The 20,892-nt window shown below is 38.4% G+C and overlaps 2 protein-coding genes across 3 annotated transcripts in view; one reads left to right on the plus strand and one right to left on the minus strand.

The window, feature by feature from the left end:
• Positions 1-12,127, plus strand: part of WASHC4 (WASH complex subunit 4) — a 124,264-nt gene extending 112,137 nt beyond the window's left edge. The window contains exons 31-33 of the mRNA XM_068131439.2: positions 8,555-8,751; positions 8,940-9,024; positions 11,512-12,127. Of these exons, the coding sequence (XP_067987540.2) occupies positions 8,555-8,751; positions 8,940-9,024; positions 11,512-11,570 (341 nt within the window). The 3' untranslated portion in view covers positions 11,571-12,127. The remainder of the gene's footprint in view (positions 1-8,554; positions 8,752-8,939; positions 9,025-11,511) is intronic.
• An 884-nt stretch (positions 12,128-13,011) lies between these two features.
• LOC137437083 (SLIT-ROBO Rho GTPase-activating protein 1) overlaps positions 13,012-20,892 on the minus strand; it is a 245,757-nt gene continuing 237,876 nt past the window's right edge. For both annotated transcript variants that reach the window (XM_068131443.2, XM_068131442.2), the window contains exon 23: positions 13,012-15,515. In XM_068131443.2, the coding sequence (XP_067987544.2) occupies positions 15,081-15,515 (435 nt within the window). In that variant the 3' untranslated portion in view covers positions 13,012-15,080. The remainder of the gene's footprint in view (positions 15,516-20,892) is intronic.

Consider the following 20,892-nt stretch of genomic DNA (forward strand, 5'->3'; position numbering starts at 1 on the left):
TTCTAACAAACCCCGGATTCAGCGGTTCAAAATATTTTGAGGAACCACTTGATATGGAAAGAGAGGAAGATAGGGTATATATTGAGTTGCTAAATGCACTTGATTATGGAGTTTCTGTTGCTGGTAAAAGTAAGAAGAATGAGAAGGAGAAACATATTATTGATGCTTTAAGTAAGCTTGGTTCGGGTGTTAGTTTTCTTCCAAATGACCCATCACAATTAGTTAATAGGCTATTATTGTTGTTAGGTAGTAAGAAGGCTGGAAACAACAATTGTTTTAATGAATCCTCAGCCATTTTAGATCAGTTGATGAATATGAAAATAATTAATAAATGTCAATACAAAGATATTTTATTAGATATTAAATAAGATGAGAAGCACAATTCTTAGTTTTAATTTCACAACGAGCGATTACACAGCTTCATTCCCTTACCCACTACAACTTGACCCCCTTACCTCATATGAGGCATCTTTATTGTCAATGGAAACTTATAATACCTTGTTTAATATCACAGAGAAAAACAACAAGTTTAGTTATAATCCAGGAAGTGAATATAAAACTATAACCGTTTCACCCGGAGCTTACGAGATTTCTCAAATATCTTCAGAACTCTCTCGCCTTATGAAAGAAAAAGGTGATGAACCAAAAAATATTGTAATAGATATTCAAAAACACACTTCAAAATCAACTATTAAACTTAAAAATAATTATAAAGTTGATTTCACGATTGAAAATTCGTTTAGAGAGCTATTGGGTTTCTCTTCAAAAAAGATTGAAAATAACGGGACGTTTTACAGTGATAATGTTATCCAAATATCCTCCGGTATAAATTCAGTATTAATTCATTGTGATTTGATTGATGGTGCTTATAACGATGGAATAAGAACAAATACAATATTTTCATTCAGTGCATACTCAACCCCGATTGGTTATAAATTTAATATGGAACCAAAAAATCTTGTCTATTTACCTGTGTCAGGAAAAACCATATACAGAGTAAATTTTAGGATAACCGACCAAGATAATCGTATGATATCCTTTAATGATGAAATTATATCCATCAGAATTCTCCTACGTGAAGTTTTTCAATAAATAAATAATGGTTATTGTGAGAAAACACGAGTTGGTAAAATATAAAATAATTACAGGGGAGGGCATGTTCCTTTCACCAGACTATACAAGGTATGTGGGTAGAGGATACTATAAACCTAAGAGACAACGAGGTGTAGGTCATCAATTTCGAAATAAAGGAGATGGAATAATTGATACTCTAATGGGTATTGGTTCAACCATCCTTAAACATAAAGACCTAATTGGTTCAACTGCTTCTGCCGTGGGCTCCGTTGCGGGTGCTATAAAGAGTATAAAAGATGCTCAAAAGGAGTCTCATAAATTACAAGCAATCAAAGAAATAAAAAAAGGTAAAACTCAACTATCTTCACAAGAACGACAAAAAATCATTAAAATACTTGGGTCAGGGTTTCAACAATTTTAATGCTATATAAATACAAGTATGGAAGCGATTGATAGTATCTATGATTTGGATGATACGATTATCATTTCAAACTCCACTAAAAAGGAAGACTATTTTAAGGTAAATGCTATAACAGGAACAGACTGGAATTCAAACGGAACAAAAAGTTTTGAAATAAATAATCAACAAACTTACTTGAATATAGCTGATAGTTTCTTGCTGTGTAAATTTAAATTCACTAAGGCTGCGAATAATACTAATGCTACACTCGTAAATGATTTCTTCTGGAAAATGTTTGACAGTGTCCGCCTGTATATTGGAACACAAGAGGTTGAAGCGGTTGATTATGTCTCTGCTACATCTGAAATGATGAAATTTACACTATATTCGTTTAGTGATAGAATGGGTAAGGGAGCTGTTGAAGGTTTTATTCCTGATATGTCAACGGGAACAAATGCTGACCCCGGTTATAGTCAAAGGAAGTCAATGTATAATGATGAAACAAAAGCTGAGAATAGTTTTACCGTAGCAGTACCTCTGAAAGGTATATTTGGATATTGTGATTATAATAAAGTTTTGTATGGTCTTAAAATTAGATTTCAACTACAAAGGAATGATAATGTAAATAGGTTGCTTTTTGGGGATGAAAATGCTTTTGGAGACAACAATAAATTTGTTATTAATGATTTGTGTTGGTATATCAGTGAATATACTCCTAATCTTAAAACGGAAGAGATGTTAAATAGAAGACTTAACTCAAAGAAACCGCTAAATGTATCATACCTTAAAAGAAGAGGTCAACACGTTAAACTGGAACACACTACCTACACTTGGAATTTGGGTGTTCTTCAAGGAAAGCCACGATACCTCTGGCTCATTTTTAAAAAACCAGATGGAGAGGACGGTACTAATAAGAATAATGCGCTGAGTGATAATGCTAAGGTGAAACAACTTCGGGTTTCTCTTGATGGCACATTTTATCCGCGAGATAGATTGGAAATTGATTGGGAAAAAAATGATTATGCGGAAGCCTACAAGTCCTACCAAAAGGTGTGTGAAAGTAATGGTAATAATGATCCTATTTTGGATATGGTTGCGTTTCAAAAACTTTATACAATCTACGCAATTGACCTGAGTTCTCAAAAGGAAACTATAAAGTCTAATCGAGTGGATACTTCTCTATACATTGAAAGAGGGGAGAGTGAAGAGGTTAATGCATATTGTTTGCTTTTGGAGGAAACAGAATTACAGATTAATACAGATAATGGTGTTATGATTAATATCACTTAGGTTTTTTCTCATAAATAAATGGTTGGGGTATATGTTAATCAAATCAATCTTAATAAATTAACATCTTGTATTCAAAATCAAAAGCCTTGTATTATTAATGTTAATACAATTCAAAGAAAAGGAGCTGTAAGAATTGATGTTTTACTCACACACACACAAGTAAAAACACTAAATGATGTTGGATCACTTAAAATTAAAATGACGAAACCTATGTTAAAGAAATATTCAATAGACGAGTCAAGAGGAGGATTTCTCCCGTTTCTAATTCCTTTATTTGCTGGTTTAAGTGCGGCGGGAGCATTGACTGGTGGTATTTCAGCAGCGGTAAAAACTGCTAACGAAAGGAAGGCACAACTAAAAGCTCAAAAAGAATTGGAAAGACATAACAAGGAGTTGGAGAAACAAATTAGTGGAAGTGGTGTAATTGTAGATTTTGCTCAAAAACTTGAAAGTCTACCTGATAAAGCTAGATTGTTGGTTGGAGATATGCTTTCCTCTATCGCTCAAGCGGGTGTTAAACTAACTAAACGGGGTAATGGATTGTATCTTTCTCATAAATAAATGGATAAATGGTTTAAACAATTTGGAAAGAATACAACGTCAAATATAGAACTATCTAAGTATTGTAAAACACTAAAAATTGATAATGTGGTTATTTGTATGAGAGATGAATGAATACATATGAATAAGAATACAAAGAATATTATTATGAATTTAGACACACAGAATGGTTCTCATTGGGTTTGTATTCATAATAGTCAGGATAAATATTATTTTGATAGTTATGGTATGCCACCACCTGTTGAAGTAATACAATTCTTACAGAATGGTGTTTATCAAACATTTCAAGTTCAAGAAATTAATTCTAAATGTTGTGGTCAATTATGTTTATATGTATTATTTCAACTCAACAATAATGAAAATTTTTATGATATCATTTTTAATCTAATATAAATGACTTATGTTGGAAAAGATGGTTCTATCTTTGGAAAATCCTCTCAGGATATTGATTTATCAAATTATTATACAAAGGCACAGGCTGAACGACAAAAATATAGTGTAAGTAAAAATATTAATATGAAGAATACTTATAAATTAATCAATTATCCAAACCCTACAGATGCAAATGACTTAATTAGATTTAGTGATTTATCACAATATATATTTTTAAAGAAAACAGCACGTTTTGTTAAACAAGTAAAATTTACAACCACAACACCTGGTTATACTGACCATACACCTTTCCTCATTGAATTTAACTACCTGCTTACAATTGAATTTTATAAAGAAGGACATATAGTTAATATGCGAATTAATAAATGGGGGTATGATATGCCTGATTTAGGGTATAATTGGTCTTTTTCAATAAACATAGAAGACCTACATGATTTTAATCAGTCTCGTAAAGAACAATATTATCCACTTGGTGAAGATAAGGATTTATGTGGAAGTACAATTAGTAAACAACAAATACGTGATTTTAAGAAAATAAAAATATATGATAGTATAGCGATGGTTCGCATGATAAAGAAGGAAGGTAATGAGATAAGGATAGAAAGCCGAGGAATACAAACCGATTTGGTAGTGGGAAGATGGGGTGGTATTACCTGTCATAATATTAATCTCACATATATTTCTGATACATAAATGGCAGGAAGAAGACTACAAGAGAATTATAATTTTTGTATTCAAGGATACCTACAAGAAAAGGGTGCTCGGTATTACATACCTTATGATTTGGAGCATATACATGGGAATTTTGTCATAAAAAACTGGCCTTATACTGATATTGCTAAACCCACAAATAGAGACTTGTTAAAAATATTAAATAAAAATGAACTTCTCAAAGTTATGAAATATAAAACTCTTTTAGAAATTATCAACAAATCTTATTGGTATCCTATTATGAGAAAATTAATTATAGATACAAGAATATCTCAAAATCCAGATGAGTATATGTATAATATTCTTTGGGGCTCAAACTCAAGGGTTGCAAGGGCTGAGGAAGGAATTGAAGAAGAGAAGGAGGAGAGGGAGGAAAGGGAAGAAAGAGAGAGGGAAATCAGTGAGATTCGTAAAAGATTAAATGTATTACAACAAATAAATCAATCTCAACGCACCGAAGAGGAAAATAAAGAAAGAATGACTCTTGTGAAGAAATTGGTTTTAAAAACGGATGAGATGAGTTCAATTTCAGGGAGGAGATCTAAACGAGAAAGTGGTGAAGAAGAAGAAGAAAAAGATTAAGTGGTATTGACTTTAGTTAGTTTTATTTGTAAATAAATGGAGGAGAGAGTGAAGGCATTCCTTAGGATTCTTTATGTTTTTAAAATAAAGATTGAAATGTATATGTTGAAAACCAAAAAGGTTTTGATACTCTGTCGGAATTTTTCTGATAAATAAATATGAGTTATTGTCTCAAATGTAAAAAGAAAACTAAATCTAAAAGTGTATTGTATGTTAAAGCTAAAAATAATAGAGTTTATCAAAAAGGAATATGTCAAGTATGTGGCTCTAAAAAGTGCCAATTCATCTCTCCTAAAAGAGGAGGAGACATACAAAAGTTTCTCTCAGGAAGTAAATTTACAACAACTGGAATTCCAGGGGAACTACATCTACCTGGATATTCTTTCTGTGGTCCTGGAACAAACCTGGATAAAAGATTAGATGAGGCTGACAATCCTAAACCTTGGTCTAAACCTACAAATAGGGTTGACGAAGTGTGTATGAAGCATGATATTGCTTATGGGAAAACCACTACGTTGACTGAAAAACATAAAGCCGACAGAGAAATGTTGTATAATTTGTCTTTGATACAAAATCCAACGTTGAGAGAGAAGGTTGATAGGTTTATTGTGAGAAATTTGATAAATGCTAAATTGAAACTTGGCCTTGGTTATTCACCCTCAAAAAACTATTAGGCTCTAATGATGTCATCAAGACTGAGGAGCTTTTGGCTGATGAATTACATAAACCTATAATCACAAAGTTTAAAAGAAGGAAAGTTTATTCTAAATACACCGACCACATATGGTCTGCTGATTTAATCGAACTAAAAAATGATAAGGGATACAAGTATGCTTTAACCGTTATTGATTTGAGGAGTCGATTTGCTTGGGTTGTTCCTTTGAAAAACAAGAGAGGTTATACTCTGATGTTAGCCTTCCAACAGATATTTAATAAAAGTAAAAGAAAACCAAAGAAACTGTGGACCGATGAGGGAACAGAGTTCTATAACAAAATATTTATGAAATTTCTTAAGGGGGAGGGTATTAAATTATACAGCACCTTTAATGAAGGAAAAGCAGTTGTTATTGAGCGTTTTAATCGTACTTTAAAAGAGAAATTATATAAAAAATTCACACAACTCGGTTCTCAAAAATGGGTGTATTTAATTCAGGATATTGTTGATAATTACAATAATACAGTTCATTCATCAACAAAATCAAAACCATCAGAAACATTTACAAAATTAGAATATGAAAAGGAGATTAATTTGAGAAAGTCCAAGTTCAAAGTTGGTGATTTGGTAAGAATATACAAATGGAAAAGCCATTTTGAAAAAGGTTATACACAAAAATGGACTCGTGAATTATTTAAAATCATTGATGTAATGGATACAGTTCCTTGGACTTACAAATTAAATGATATGAATGGGGAAGAAATCTTGGGTTCATTTTACTCACAAGAATTACAAAAAACAAAACTGATAAGCCATTAAACAACAACCATCCATATACATAAGTGATAAGTTAAAAAGGGGGTTAGGGATTTTAACGGGCTACCGCCTCCTTTTTTACTATTATATAAATGATAGAACCAAGTATTAACCAGACTAAAGAGTGGAGGTGTAATCAACCTTGGTATATAAATGGAAAACATAACGAATGTGAAAAATATCAAATAGGTATAATTGAAAAGGCAACTGGTAAAAAAATTCACAAAACAAATAAGAGAATTAATTTAAATACCGGTGAATTGGGTAAAAAAGATGGAAATATTTTTGAGTGGTCGGAAAACTTTGATGGTTGTCAGGAAAATATATACTTTAATTTAAAAATGGTATGTGGCACTGGAGGCGCTCAAACAAGAACATTGAGGGAGGTTTACCATTTTATCTTAGCTCAGTTAAAATATCTTAATAAAGAACCAAACTCAAACATATTTTTTGTTAATATATTAGACGGTGAGGAGAGTTGTAGGAGAATTAAATTATTTCCCACGCATAAACAAATATTTGTCGGGTCGATGTTTGAGTGGGTTATATTCACCAGATGATATTAAGAGTAAAAGGTTAAAAGGTCCATAAGGTCAGAAGGATCACAGGTGTTTAAGTGGTCTAATGAATAAGGATAACATGTCAAAAGGTTAGAAGGTTCGTAAAGAACAGGGTGAGAGAAATAGAGGTCTTTAGGGACAATGAGGGAGGGAAAGAATTAATATGGAAGTGAATGGGTCAAAGATTAATCTGCCAGATGATATGTAGAAGAAGGATGATAGGTCTATAAGAGAAAACAAATATTTGTAGTGTTTGAGTGGTCTAATGAACAACATTAAGGATAGGTACTACAGACAAAAGGTTCATAAAGATGAGGGTGGGAGAAATAGAGGTGTTTATGATTTTTGAAAAAGACAAGGGGGTAAATGACATTAGATAGGGATTTCCCATGTTAAACGGAGGTGTCCCAGAAGCAACATTATTACACTACTCTCAGGGTTAGGGTGGGGGAGGTATGGTTACCAAACCTAACAGACTGGGGTCTGTCAGTCAGAAAGTCCAGGGTCCAGTTGCAGAGGGAAGTATTGAGTCCTAGGATGTGAAGTTTGGTGGCAAGCTTGGTGGGGATGATGGTGTTGAATGCTGAGCTGTAGTCAATGAACAGCACACGTAGGTGTCCTTACCTTCCAAGTGGGTCAGAGTGGAGTGAAGAGCAGTGGATATGGCGTCTTCCGTTGACCTATTTGCACGGTAGGCAAACTGGTGCTGGTCAAGGGTAGCGGGGACGGTGTCTTTATGTGAGCCAGGACCATTCTCTCGAAGCACTTCATTATGATGGGGGTAAGTGCGACAGGGCGGTAGTCTTTCAGGCTCATCACAGTCGACTGCTTCGGTACCGGAACGATGGTTGTAGACCTTAAGCATGTGGGGACAACCGCCTGGGCAGCTTTTTTAGTAGCAGAATTTTTACCTGACTTAACCTTTGATGCAGAAATCTAATCAGTTAATCTTTTCATCATCATATGTACTTCTATGAAGTTTGGTCAAAATCCCATCACTGGTTCACAAGTTAGCACAGTAACAGGATTTTTATTTAATGGGACTTCCTGCCTTTGACCTATTGACCCCATAATCTAATCTGTTTATCTTTTCATCATTATACATAATTGTACCAAGTTTGACTTGGTTCCCTTCAGCTGTTCTTACGTTATCGAGGTACCAAAAACCTATTAGACTTCCTTTGACCTCTTCATGCCAAAATCTAATCAGTTCGTCTTTGCATCATAATATATACCTGTACCAACTTTGATCAAAATCCCATCACTGGTCCATAAGTTATCGTGGTAACAGGATTTGTACCTAACATGACCTCTGACCTCATGACCACAAAATCTAATTGATTAATATTTACCTCATTGTATATACCTGTACCAAGTTTGCCTTGGATCCCTTCAGCCGTCTCAAGTTGTTGCAGTAACAAAAACCTATGATGGACGGATGGACGGACAGCCGGATTGTGTTAGATGATTGTGTTAGAGTAGATGATGTGCTAACTTCTCTCCTTCCTTTAGGAGTGGCATACATCCTTAAGCTGCTCGACCAGTGCCGAGCATTTGATTCGCTGCACTGGTTCCAGTCGATACGAGAAAAGTACCGGCGAGAGAAGGCGGCGATAGATCAGCAGCAGGGCACACGTGCCGGCGGTCAGGATGAGAAACTCTCGCAGACGATGAGCCTGACACAGAAGCGCCTCGACATCTACTTGCGGGTGAGGGACCGTCGACGAACCGCACACGCACATCCTGAAGGGAACTGTTGCACTTGATGCTGAAGTTTGAAATGGGACGTCACCATTTTTACCTTTGTTGCAATTGCACATGGATAATATTTATGGTAAATACCTGTTGGAGAAATTGGATTGGTGGTCTGTTTTTCAAACTCCTTTTTTGTCAACAGGAGTTTGAGCTTCTGCATTATTCTTTAAGCAGCGCGAGGATTTTCTTTCGGGCCGACAAGGTTGCAGACGAAAGATCCGAAAAAGGTGTGTATTAAATATGATTTTCAAAAGCTGATAAAATGTATCACCCGTAATTGTGGAACACGTATAAAGCACCATTGAGCAGTCAGCAAAATGCCTTGCCTTTGATTCACCGATTGGCTGTGAATTTATTTATTTATTTTTGTATCGTATGCAAGGCCATCAAGGCTCATGAAAGAGCGAGGTGATGGAGGGTTTAAAGGTAATGAACCGACAGGGGGTAGCAACTGTGCACAATAAGCAAAGGAATGAATGAATAGGAAATGAGGTGAGTGGAGGGAACACAGTAACTGCAAAGAGGGTTTGGTTCGATAGGGTTAATAGGGTTAATGGGGTTGTGGGGATGGTAAAAGATTGTGGGTAAGGATGGTGGATGTCACTACATGATGTCACATTGTATTGGTTCTCTTAAGCCATGAGTGAGATAGACAAGGGCCATGATAGAAGGTGATTCCATGGACGGGAGAAGTGAGGAACAAAAAAAGTTGAGTTAAGCTGTGCAGTCAACCTGGCTTTTGTTGGCTTAACTAGGAGGGGGTTGTGGAAGAACACGCACAGTCACATGAAAAGTAAGTACACCCCATGTAAAGTTTTGACTTTTTCAACATATTTCAACATACAGCTATTTCATCTTCATTTCAACAATATTGGTAGATAAAGGTGATATAATATAACAAATATCATGAAACATTTACATTTTGTAGTCCATTGTATAATTTAAATGAACATAAATGCAAATTTCGTATGTGGAAAAGTTAAGTACACCCCTACAAGGCCGACATTTATCACTACTTCAAATACCTAAAATTAGAATCAGGTGCACCAGCTCAGGTGCAAATGATTAGAACATCGTTAGAGAGGATCTTGGAGGAACCTGTCTTATTGAAAGCTCAGACATTTAGTTTGGTTTGCTCTTTGTTGTTGAAGTGTGTGGTGTCACCATGCCTGGATCAAAAGAGCTCTCTGAGGCCTTCAGAAAGAAGGTTATAGATGCCTACGAGTCTGGGAAGGGATTTTAAAAGATCTCCAAACAATTTGAAATCGATCATTCGACTGTCCGGAAGATCATCTACAAGTGGAGAAGATTCCAAACAACTGCCAAATTGTTCAGGCCAGGCCACCCCAGCAAGTTCAGCCCAAGAGCAGACCGCAAGATGCTGAAAGAAGTCTCAAAGAACCCCAGAATGTCATCACAGGACCTACAGGTAGCTCTTGCCACTGTTGATGTCAAAGTGCACGAGTCTACCATTCGAAAGAGGCTGCACAAATTTGATCTACATGGGAGGTGTGCCAGGAGGAAACCTTTGCTGTCCAGAATGAACATCAGGGCAAGATTAAAGTTTGCCAATGAACACCTAGGCAAAGACCAGCACTTCTGGAACAATGTGCTCTGGACAGATGAGTCAAAGGTAGAGCTATTTGGCCACAGTACCAGAAGACATGTTTGGCGAAAACCAAAGACAGCATTTGACCACAAGAACCTGATACCAACTGTAAAGCATGGTGGTGGAAATATTATGGTTTGGGGCAGCTTTGCTGCATCAGGGCCTGGGCAGCTCACCATCATAGAATCCACTATGAATTCTTCATTGTACCAGAGGGTGCTTGAGGATAATGTGAGGCCATCTGTCGGAAAGTTGAAGCTCAACTGAAGGTGGACCTTGCAACATGACAATGACCCGAAACATACCAGTAAATCCACCAAGGAATGGCTGAAAAGAAAGAAATGGAGGGTTCTGGAATGGCCAAGTCAAAGCCCGGATCTAAATCCCATCTCGATGTTGTGGGGGGATTTGAAACGAGCTGTGCATGCAAGAAACCCCTCAAACATCGCACAGCTGAAAGAATTATGCATGGAGGAGTGGGCAAAAATTTCTCCCAGTCGATGTCACTGGTAGACAGTTATAAGAAACGCCTACTTGATGTTGTTTCTGCCAAAGGGGGCAATACCACCTATTAGAGCCAAGGGTGTACTTACTTTTTCCACATGCGAAATTTGCATTTATGTTTATTTAAATTATACAATGGACTACAAAATGTAAATGTTTCATGATATTTGTTGTATTATATCGCCTATATCTATCAATATTGTTGAAATGAAGATCAAATGAATGAAGATCGCCACTCATCTGTGACATGAGCCATTGTCTTTGTGTTTCAGTCTAATCGTCAGAGATGCCAATAACCTTGAGAACTTTACATTATAATGAGCGTTGCTCATTTTCAGAAATTACTGGAAACTTTACTATTCCTTAACATTGCATCTACTATTACACAATGACATATTTGCTTTATTAAGATTTAAACGGAAAAGTTTATGGAGTTAGTGCTTTTGAAATCTGGATTTTGTTTTCATTTGTGCAGTTTCAAAATAAGATGTTTTTTTTTTTATTGATCAATGTTAAACCAGATGGTACTGACGAAGCAAACTTTCAATTATTTCTATTTTATTTATGCGTGTGAACTTTATTGCATGGAATCTTCAAACAGAGGAATCTGCGAAGAGTTTGAGCGAATCTTCTCCAAGTGGCCAAACAGCCTGGGCCTAGTGGAGGAAGGTCTCTGCCCTCTATCACTTGGTGTTACCGATTTATTTATTTTTTTTCTTCATCATCTGTAAAAAAACAGTTTTTTTTTTTTTTTTTTTTTTTCATATCTAACATTTGCCATGTGATGTATTGTAAGCCCAATTGTTTTGTTTATTGCACTCACACACCTAAGTAGCATCACCTGTATGCATCTGATGCAATGACGTTTCGTTTTTACATCGGCGGTGACATCCATTTGCGAAAACGATCCAGAAACTGGACAGACACGGTCGAGTCGCAAGTCGACGCCGATCTTTTTTATTTTTGTTTGTTTTTGACGATTGTTTATCTTTTTTACAATGTGCTCATTTTTGCTTTTTCTTTCCGTTTTCTGATGTTCAAATTGTGCTGCGATATTTGTACAAAGCAAAAAAAAAAAGAAGTTTATGTATAAAATGTTTAATCAAGAAAAGAAACGAATTCGGGAAAGCAAATTATTAAATGTAATCTTTGTGAAGTTTGCATCCATTTCATTTAATAAATAGCAAAATGCACCACATCTAAAGTGGTAAATGCAACGACTAACGATGTGGTACTTTTTTATGGAGGTCGCCACGGTTTGATTGTTTATTAATTTTTTTTATCGGAGGAGTCTGTACGTAAAACTTCTGCAGGACAAAATACCTCGGCACACTGCACAAAGATTAGCGTTGTGTGTTGTGTATTTATTGTGTGTTGGGTTTGAACTATGGTTTCCAACATCGTGAGCCATAGTATCCGTTGGGAACACAAAGCGACGTTCCTCATTGGTTCAGCTCATATTTTAAATGTGAGGCCGCTGAACCAATCACAAAGGCGCGGAGCATGGCTGCCTCCGCAGGGATCACCACAAAACTGTTTGTTGCATTTTTTTATTTTTTTTTACATATACGCAAAAGACGATCAGATGTCATAATTATGAAACGGAATATTTAGTTACTAGCCGAAACCCGTGGAACATCCACGGAAGGGAGGATGTGGTGTATGGATAGAGTGTACCATTATGGATGGCATAGGAGATTTGCTTGTCCGTGTAAGAGTTAGGAAGAAAGATGAGAATGAAGAGTGCGTATATGAACAACGATCGCCGACACCGGCACAAATGCATGCTCTGGATTGTCCAATCAGCGGACGGCTTGCTTCGCCTTCGCCCAGCAGACGCCAATACGATGGCGTCGTAAGATGGCGTCGTATCGGCAGTTAATCGGATGCTTTTGGGCCCCAACGTCTGCTAATTCAGATTTTTCGAGTATGGCTGTACGTGATAAACAAAGAGCGCGGTTCGTAGATCGTAAATCCATTAGTGCTGTGGGCATCGGGTCACTGGGTGCGGCGTAAAAGGGATAACAAAGTCGAGTCCTTACGCTATTATTATATAGATCATTAGGCGTACAGTTGTCAAATAAGATGGCACGTCACATGATTTATTGTAATGAACTTTATTGCATTTCATTGATCTATAAAATCTTTTTTTCGTGACTACAGACACAGTATCGGTAAACTGTACAGACTTCTTATTTAATGTGAGATGCAACGTGACGTCATAACCACAAGCCAGCGGTGACGTTCTATCACCTACACTCTTCAAACATGTCCGTTAACAGCAGTGTTGCCTTAAACTGGATCCAATTTTACAAAAGATAGACAGAATGCAGATGCAATGTACAGTGTACATAGTGCAGCTGGATACTTTATGCAACGCGCACACACACACACACGCACACACACGCGCAATCTAGCACCAAGCTTGCTGCCAGTTTCAAAGTCTTAGTGGTTTGTCCAGTGCTGTTGGGTACACAGTACACACCTACACGTACACATAAACATACACACACTCGCACACAAGCACTCACGCACATTTAACAAGCCAATAATAGTATCGTGCTCACTTCCGGTTTTCATTTTGCCCACTGGCTGCGCTAATGCGCAAAATGAACACCGGAAGGGCAAGGTTGTGTAATGTTGAGCAGCACAAACAACATGGTCCCATGACACGTTATTAACGGCTGCACATGTAGTACGTGCACACATGCGCAAATGCGTTTTAGAGCTATTTCTGCAAGCTCACTTCTTTTGTTTATTTCTTTGAACCATTCACCATAAAATTGGTGGACATTGACATTCTTTTAGCTGACATTTGTATAATGTCGAAAGCATTGTGCTTCAGCGGATTAATCACAATTGGTTACATTAAATACCAAGAACATCCCTCTTTGATCTCGGACACAGACTACACAATACATGACTTTTCTGGTTGGTTTCCTCTTTTCTTTTTTTTCCCCCAAGCAGGATATGCACAGTAAATAGCACAATCATGAAGGCCTTGAACACTGCAACGTTGTCTGTGTGTATGTATGTGTGTGTATACATACATACATATACACAAAGAATTAAGTTAAGCACCCCCCCCCGTTTTTTTACAACCTCGCACATTACAAGTTTGTTGTCGTCAAAACAGTGTAATATACCCATGATATTGCTATATTTTCTGGAGAAGTGATATTATGGTCACATAAAAACATAACAATCATGCCGTTTTCAATATTTTATTCTGAATAATTTAAGGTGAAATTTTTTGGGAATTTTAGGCATATTTTCACCTCAATTTAAGTATGGAGCTATAGGTCCATCACGGACTGTGTGGATGACGTTTATGTTTTCTAACGTACAGTCATTGTTCTGAGAAGACCTCTAGCGATCTTTGCGTCAATAACGTGTGTAGGACCCACGTGATCGGATCACTGACTCAACCCTACGTCTCATAGACCCTGTAAGCCGTCGTATGCGTTGCTGTGGCAGGTTGTTCCATTCCCGATGTAATGCACGTTCCAATTCATCCAGATTGGCTATTGGAGGGACCATCTTCGCAATTTGTCGTCCCAACATGTCCCAAACGTGCTCGAGGGGGTTCAACCTGCCACAGCAACGCATACGACGGCTTACAGGGTCTATGAGACGTAGGGTTGAGTCAGTGATCCGATCACGTGGGTCCTACACACGTTATTGACGCAAAGATCGCTAGAGGTCTTCTCAGAACAATGACTGTACGTTAGAAAACATAAACGTCATCCACACTGTCCGTGATGGACCTATAGCTCCATACTTAAATTGAGGTGAAAATATGCCTAAAATTCCCAAAAAATTTCACCTTAAATTATTCAGAATAAAATATTGAAAACGGCATGATTGTTATGTTTTTATGTGACCATAATATCACTTCTCCAGAAAATATAGCAATATCATGGGTATATTACACTGTTTTGACGACAACAAACTTGTAATGTGCGAGGTTGTAAAAAAACGGGGGGGGGGGGTGCTTAACTTAATTCTTTGTGTATACATACATACAGACACATACTGCACCTTCTACAACATCAAGGTAGGCCTCGGGGCACCACCTGTGGAACTACTATTTTGGACACAATAGGATCGGTATCCAACTTTTTAAGGGGGGGGGAGGGGGGAGGGGAAGTGCCAGCCATTCGGTCAGCGTTACATTGTGCATGAACGATCTCCTCCAGACCCAGAAGGGCAACCTTTGCCTTGAGATGACTGGGGGAGGAGGGGTGCTCCTGTCATGGTTGGAAGTCCTGGTGGAGGAGTTATGGGAACTCTTGGTTTAGGCCAGATTGTCGGTGGCCTACTTCCGCCTCCAGGTCGTGTTCCCCCTGGTTTGAAAGTGGACAGAACTTCAGCCCTGGCACTGGCACTACGTCTCAATCCTAGCTCCCCCTCTTCACGCACCGGTCCTAAAGTCTCAGCACCTGGACTCCCAGGAGGAGCTGGCAACGGTCCGCATGCGGATGGCTGAGGAGATTTCGAGGGTTCCAATGTGTCCAGCACCACGTCAGGGGCGTGCTTCACCGAACTTTGCCGCTCAAGTTCACGTAGTTCGTTCAGAGCAGAATTCAGAGTGGCCTCGATGTCCTGTGGAAAAAAATACGATCAACACCACAACTTCACAAATTGTACCACATTCATTCCTGTGTGGTAAACAACAACTGGAGGGCCTCCTCCACTTCAATATTCACTTTCATCATACAGTTTTACAAAAACCTTGTACCATTCTGATTAAAAATCAATAAATAAAATCGAAACTCTCGGATCGGAGTCACAAGTTGTCTTGACTATGGTGCGGAAATAAGTTGTGCATTTCCTGTTTCTGGATCGAAGCAAACTGACATATCAATCACTCCATAAGTTAAGTTTTGGCCGATTAATTGTACCCTCCTGTAGCTACTGTTCATTAAATTGTAAAACTTTGGTGTTCATTATTGTACTTGAAAGCCGTGTGTGTGTGTGTGTGTGTGTGTCTGTGTGTGTGTGTGTGTGTGTGTGTGTGTGTGTGTGTGTGTGTGTGTGTGTCTGTGTCTGTGTGTATATATAGAAAGTCTCGTACTCCTTATTTGCCAGCATCTTCACCTCCTCCAATTATTGAGCGACGTCTTGTGTTTAGTCGTTCAAGTCGAATCAACATATCCAAAGCCATGCATCCAGACGACTTTCCGACAACACTCATAAAGGCATTTGCGTATGAGATGTCGGATCCACTTACTGAATTTTTTTTTTTTTCTTCCTTAGATCTGGATCTTATCCTCAAATTTGGAAAACCAGTAGTATTCCCAGTTCCAAAGAGGTCACCTGTTACGAGTTGCGGTCAGCTACGCCTGATCTATATCACACCTGTAATTGTACGAGTATTTGAGGGGTTCCTTGCCGATTGGTTGATGAGGGATATACAACATGGCATTGACCGCCAACAGTTTGGCTACCTGAAAGGTAGTTCAATGGTACATTACCTGGTCAGTCTACTTGACAGTATCCATCGAGGAATTGACAAGTCTGGTAATGATGTGAGCTTGTGCTTAGGTAATGATGTAAGTCTCGACCTTTTGATCATGTAAATCGTACTATTGGTATTGGAAAGCTGAACCAACTTGGTGTCGATCTCGTGGTTTTGCCTACAATCTGTAGTTGTTTTTATCACATCGATCACAAACTGTTCGATATCACAGATCAACATCGACTTCTCTTGATCTAACATGTGGCGTTCCACAGGGTACAAAACTAGGCCCTATTATTAGTCCCCTACCGGTGTACACCGGAGTGTACACTCCCGGAGTACACCGGGACTATAGGTTTGCACTCCGTCTGTCCGTTTGTCAGTCCGTCACGCAAAGAACAGTTTTCCGGACTTTTTTTCTAAACTCTTAATGCTAATGATTTCAAACTTGGTACATGGTTTCCTCATGATAAGTTACAGATCAAGTTCGAACTTCACGACGTTTCGATCATTTTTGACTAAGTTATGGCACTTTGAACTTTGGTAATTTCCCCAACAGTTTTTCGGACTATAATTTGGAGTGCGGTAAGTCAAAGCTGTTAATATTCCTTGTTTTAACTCCAATTTACATTCTGTTTCCACTTTTAGTGAGAAGTAGGGGTCTGTGCAACCATTCATGAACTTTATTTGGTGCAAATTGGATAATTATTAGCCGAGTTACCTCAGACCGTGAGTTGGTAATTATATAATTCACACATAGTTGAATACGTGCAGGCCGCTCCACGGAGCGACCTTGCGGGCTTATCAACGAGGCGAGGCATGACACGTGTCTCAGCATACCTCAGATCAAGTTTGAAAACCAGCATCAACCGTGCATAAATTTGCATATTCGATCATTTTTGACAAAGTTATGGCACTTTGAACTTTGGTAGGGGAAATGTATTGCAGCGCAATATTCAGAATGCTTGTTTTCTTGGCAATGGTTAATGATGCAACTATCACTTCAGCTATTCGCTGGAAATGTGTTATTGATGTTAGCCTTATCGATGTTTTGTTAAATGCTTGTTTTTAGATTATTGTATAGTTTTAAATTATCTATATACTAAATAGCCGAACTATGGTTTTTGATTGGATGTTTGGACGGATGGACGGACTATGTATGGTATGTATGTATGTATGCATGCTAGTATTATTAAATCGGTGGGTGGACCATCGAAGGACTGCCTTACACCCATTGGCTGCACAGCTGGCCTCGGCCGCCATGTTCCTGCTCAGGTCGCCCCAAGCCATCTGCAGAAGCGTTGTACAGTGTTCACAATCGTTATGCCTTCCATATCGGTTTTCCCTTCAATGTAAAGCGAGGATTATCAAATATATATATATATATATATATATATATATATCGAAAGGTTGCAGCCCATAGCCGCCATGGGCCTTAAGAAGGCCATAGCACGTATGGGCCTCAGGCTTTTGGCCTTCTGGCCTCAAACAGCTCAAACGGCTTCAAACAGCAAAGCGAATGTTCTGAAGGTAAAATGTACAAGGTAATATTCAGAGCGATCATGTTATTATTATTGTTGTTGTTGTTATGAGGGTAATATTGAGATATTTATTTTTCCGGAGCGATCGTGTTGTTCTTATGAAGTTAATTCTGTCATAATATTAATTTTTTTCCGGAGCGATCATGTTGGTTGTGGTTGTTGGTGTTGAGGTAATGTTGCGATAATATTTCTTTTTTTTCTGGAGCGATTTGGTTATTGGAGGTGAAGTTGTTGTTGTTGTGAGGGTAATATGTACAAGGTAATATTTATTTCTCCAAAGCGATCATCATGTTGTTGTTGTGGTAATGTTGAGGTAATATTTCATTTTTCCGGAGTTATTCCAGAGCAAAAACCGATATATAGCACGATATCTCAAAGTTGGGGATGGATTTGAACAAAACTTGGTGGACAGGTTGGGCACGTGACAAGGACTAAGTGATGAGATTTTGGTGAAGATCCGGATCCGGATCCCGATTTGTAGAATTTTTAAGTGATTTTTCACTATTGAGTGGCTGTGCTAAAAATGATATATAGCATGATATTTCAAAAACCTGTGGACGAGTTATGACAAAACTAGGTGAACGAGTTGGATAGGTGACAAGAACAAGCCGATTGGATTTTGGTTCAGGTCCGTTGTTCAGACTGTTCAGCCTGGCGGAGGTTTGCGTTCTTCCTCATCCTGCTACTCTCATACCTGCTTGCTCAACCTCTACTCTTCCAGTTCGCACATAAATCTGCCGACACTCTTACCTTGTTACCCTAACCAAGTCCAAGCTTAACACTCACTTCCACTCATTCGTCGTCTCTTCGTTCCCACATGGGACTATTTCCCCAAGTTTTTTGTCTGGGAGAGGTATAAAACACAGACACTGCTAGAACTTTCAGGATTGTTTGAATGGTGGAGAAAGCACCTCGATCAACTGCCAAACAGATTCAAGTTGACCTTCAGACACAAGGTACGACAGTTTCAACGCGCACCATCCGTCGCCAACTCAATGGAAAGGGGTTCTATGGTAGGAGACCCAGGAGGATCCCACTGCTGAGAGAGAGAGACATAAGAAGGTTTTCCAAAATACACTTGAACAAGCTAAAATCCTTCTGGGAGAATGTCCTGTGGACAGATGAGACCAAATTAGAGCTTTTTGGTAAAGCACATCATCTCTATGTTTACAGAAAACAAAATGAAGCCTTCAAAGAAAAGAACGCCTTCCCCTACAGTGAAACATGGAGGAGGTTCGGTGATATTTTGGGGTTGCTGTGCTGCCTCTGGCACTGGGTGCCTTGAATGTATACATGGAATCATGAAATCAGGAGATTACCAAGGCATTTTGGAGCGCAATGTTCAACCCAGTGTCAGAAAGCTGGGTCTCCGTCGAAGGTCATGGGTCTTGCAGCAGGACAATGACCCCAAACACACTTCAAAAAGCATCCAGGAATGGTTCAAGACAAAACACTGCACTGTTCTGAACTGTCCAGCAATGAGTCCAGATCTAAATCCTATTGAACACCTGTGGGGAGATCTGAAAACAGCAGTTGGGTGAAGGCACCCTTCAAATCTGGGAGATTTGGAACAGTTTGCACAATAAGCGTGGGCCAAACTGCCAGTAGAGAGGTGGAGGAAGCTCATTCATGGCTATAGGAAGCGCTTGACTTCAGTTATTTTGTCAAAAGGCTGCGCTACCAAATATTAAGTCTAGGGTGTCAATAATTTTGTCAATGCCATTTCTTTTTATTTTCTGATTTAAAAAGATATATTAAGTCCTGAATCAAAAACAAAGGTTCTGTAATATTAACAGTGAAATAAAGAATTGTTGAGACCAAATACTTTTGTCAATTTCAACTTATTTTTAGAGAAAATTGTGAGTTATTTGAAAAAAAGTGCAAAGGTTTAAATATTTTTGTCCATGACTGTATATAGTCTATGACAGGGGCCTTCAACATAAAACAAAAAAAACAACAACAACACTCCCTTTAGTTCATTTAAATAAAACTCGTTCATTAAAATGTATTCTATTCAATTTCAAGTTGCTATAATACTGGACTCGGTTTTCTGACTGAGAAGCATGCAATTAAAAACAGTCTCCAACAATCTCCATATCCAACATTGACTTCTCCTCCTCTTCCCTTCATAAGAGGTGAGGTCAAATGGCACCAAGCTCCTACCTTGATCACGATACTCCTTCACTTCCCTCTGTCCTCAGCCAATTCTCTCCACTCTCCAACCACCCCCTCCTTACTGATATCCCTCCTCACACAATCCTCCATCTCAACCCATCTTCACACATTTTCCTCCTACCTTACTCCCTCAACCTATCCGCTGTCTTGCCATTGCCTCATCCCCCATCCACACCAAGGGTCCAGCCCATCTCAGCCGGCATTTCACCAATTTCCCCGTCAATCTCTTCATACCAATATCCTCCCTCAGTTCATACATTCTTCACTCCCACAATCCTCTTTCTCTCTTGTTCTCTTGTTCTCTTGTTCTCTTTCTCTCTCTTGTTGGATCACCCATTCAAGATCTGGTTATTTAGACTTTAGTAACCAATCAAGAAGGTTGAGTTTTAAAGCTGTAGCTAAAATTAACCCTGAGGTGCGCCATGGCAATGATGAGCCAAATTGCCTATTTTTTTGCCTTTGTTTGAGGTCATACAGGACTACTAACACTCGATGTAGTCCCGTGGTGACTGTGGACCCTTTGTATATTAATTTCCATTCTACATACGGAATATAAATACTGTGCTGTACTTGATTTCAATTGGTTGGATTCACGACAAATATTTAACCTTGTAACCGAGGCATAAGCAAAGCTCCGCTCCTTTCCCCGCCGAGGGGATGCTGATCTGCCAGAGCGGCTTATTTATTTATTTTACATCGATTTGATTGAGAATTGCAAATTTTTATTGTGACGTTTACCTACTACGTGCCACAATATTGTAGTAGAGAAAATTTTGGGGACATTTGGCCCAGGGGAATGGGATTG

This window comes from Myxine glutinosa, chromosome 11 (assembly GCF_964187855.1).
Source record: "Myxine glutinosa chromosome 11, kmMyxGlut1.1, whole genome shotgun sequence".
NCBI lineage: Eukaryota > Metazoa > Chordata > Myxini > Myxiniformes > Myxinidae > Myxine > Myxine glutinosa.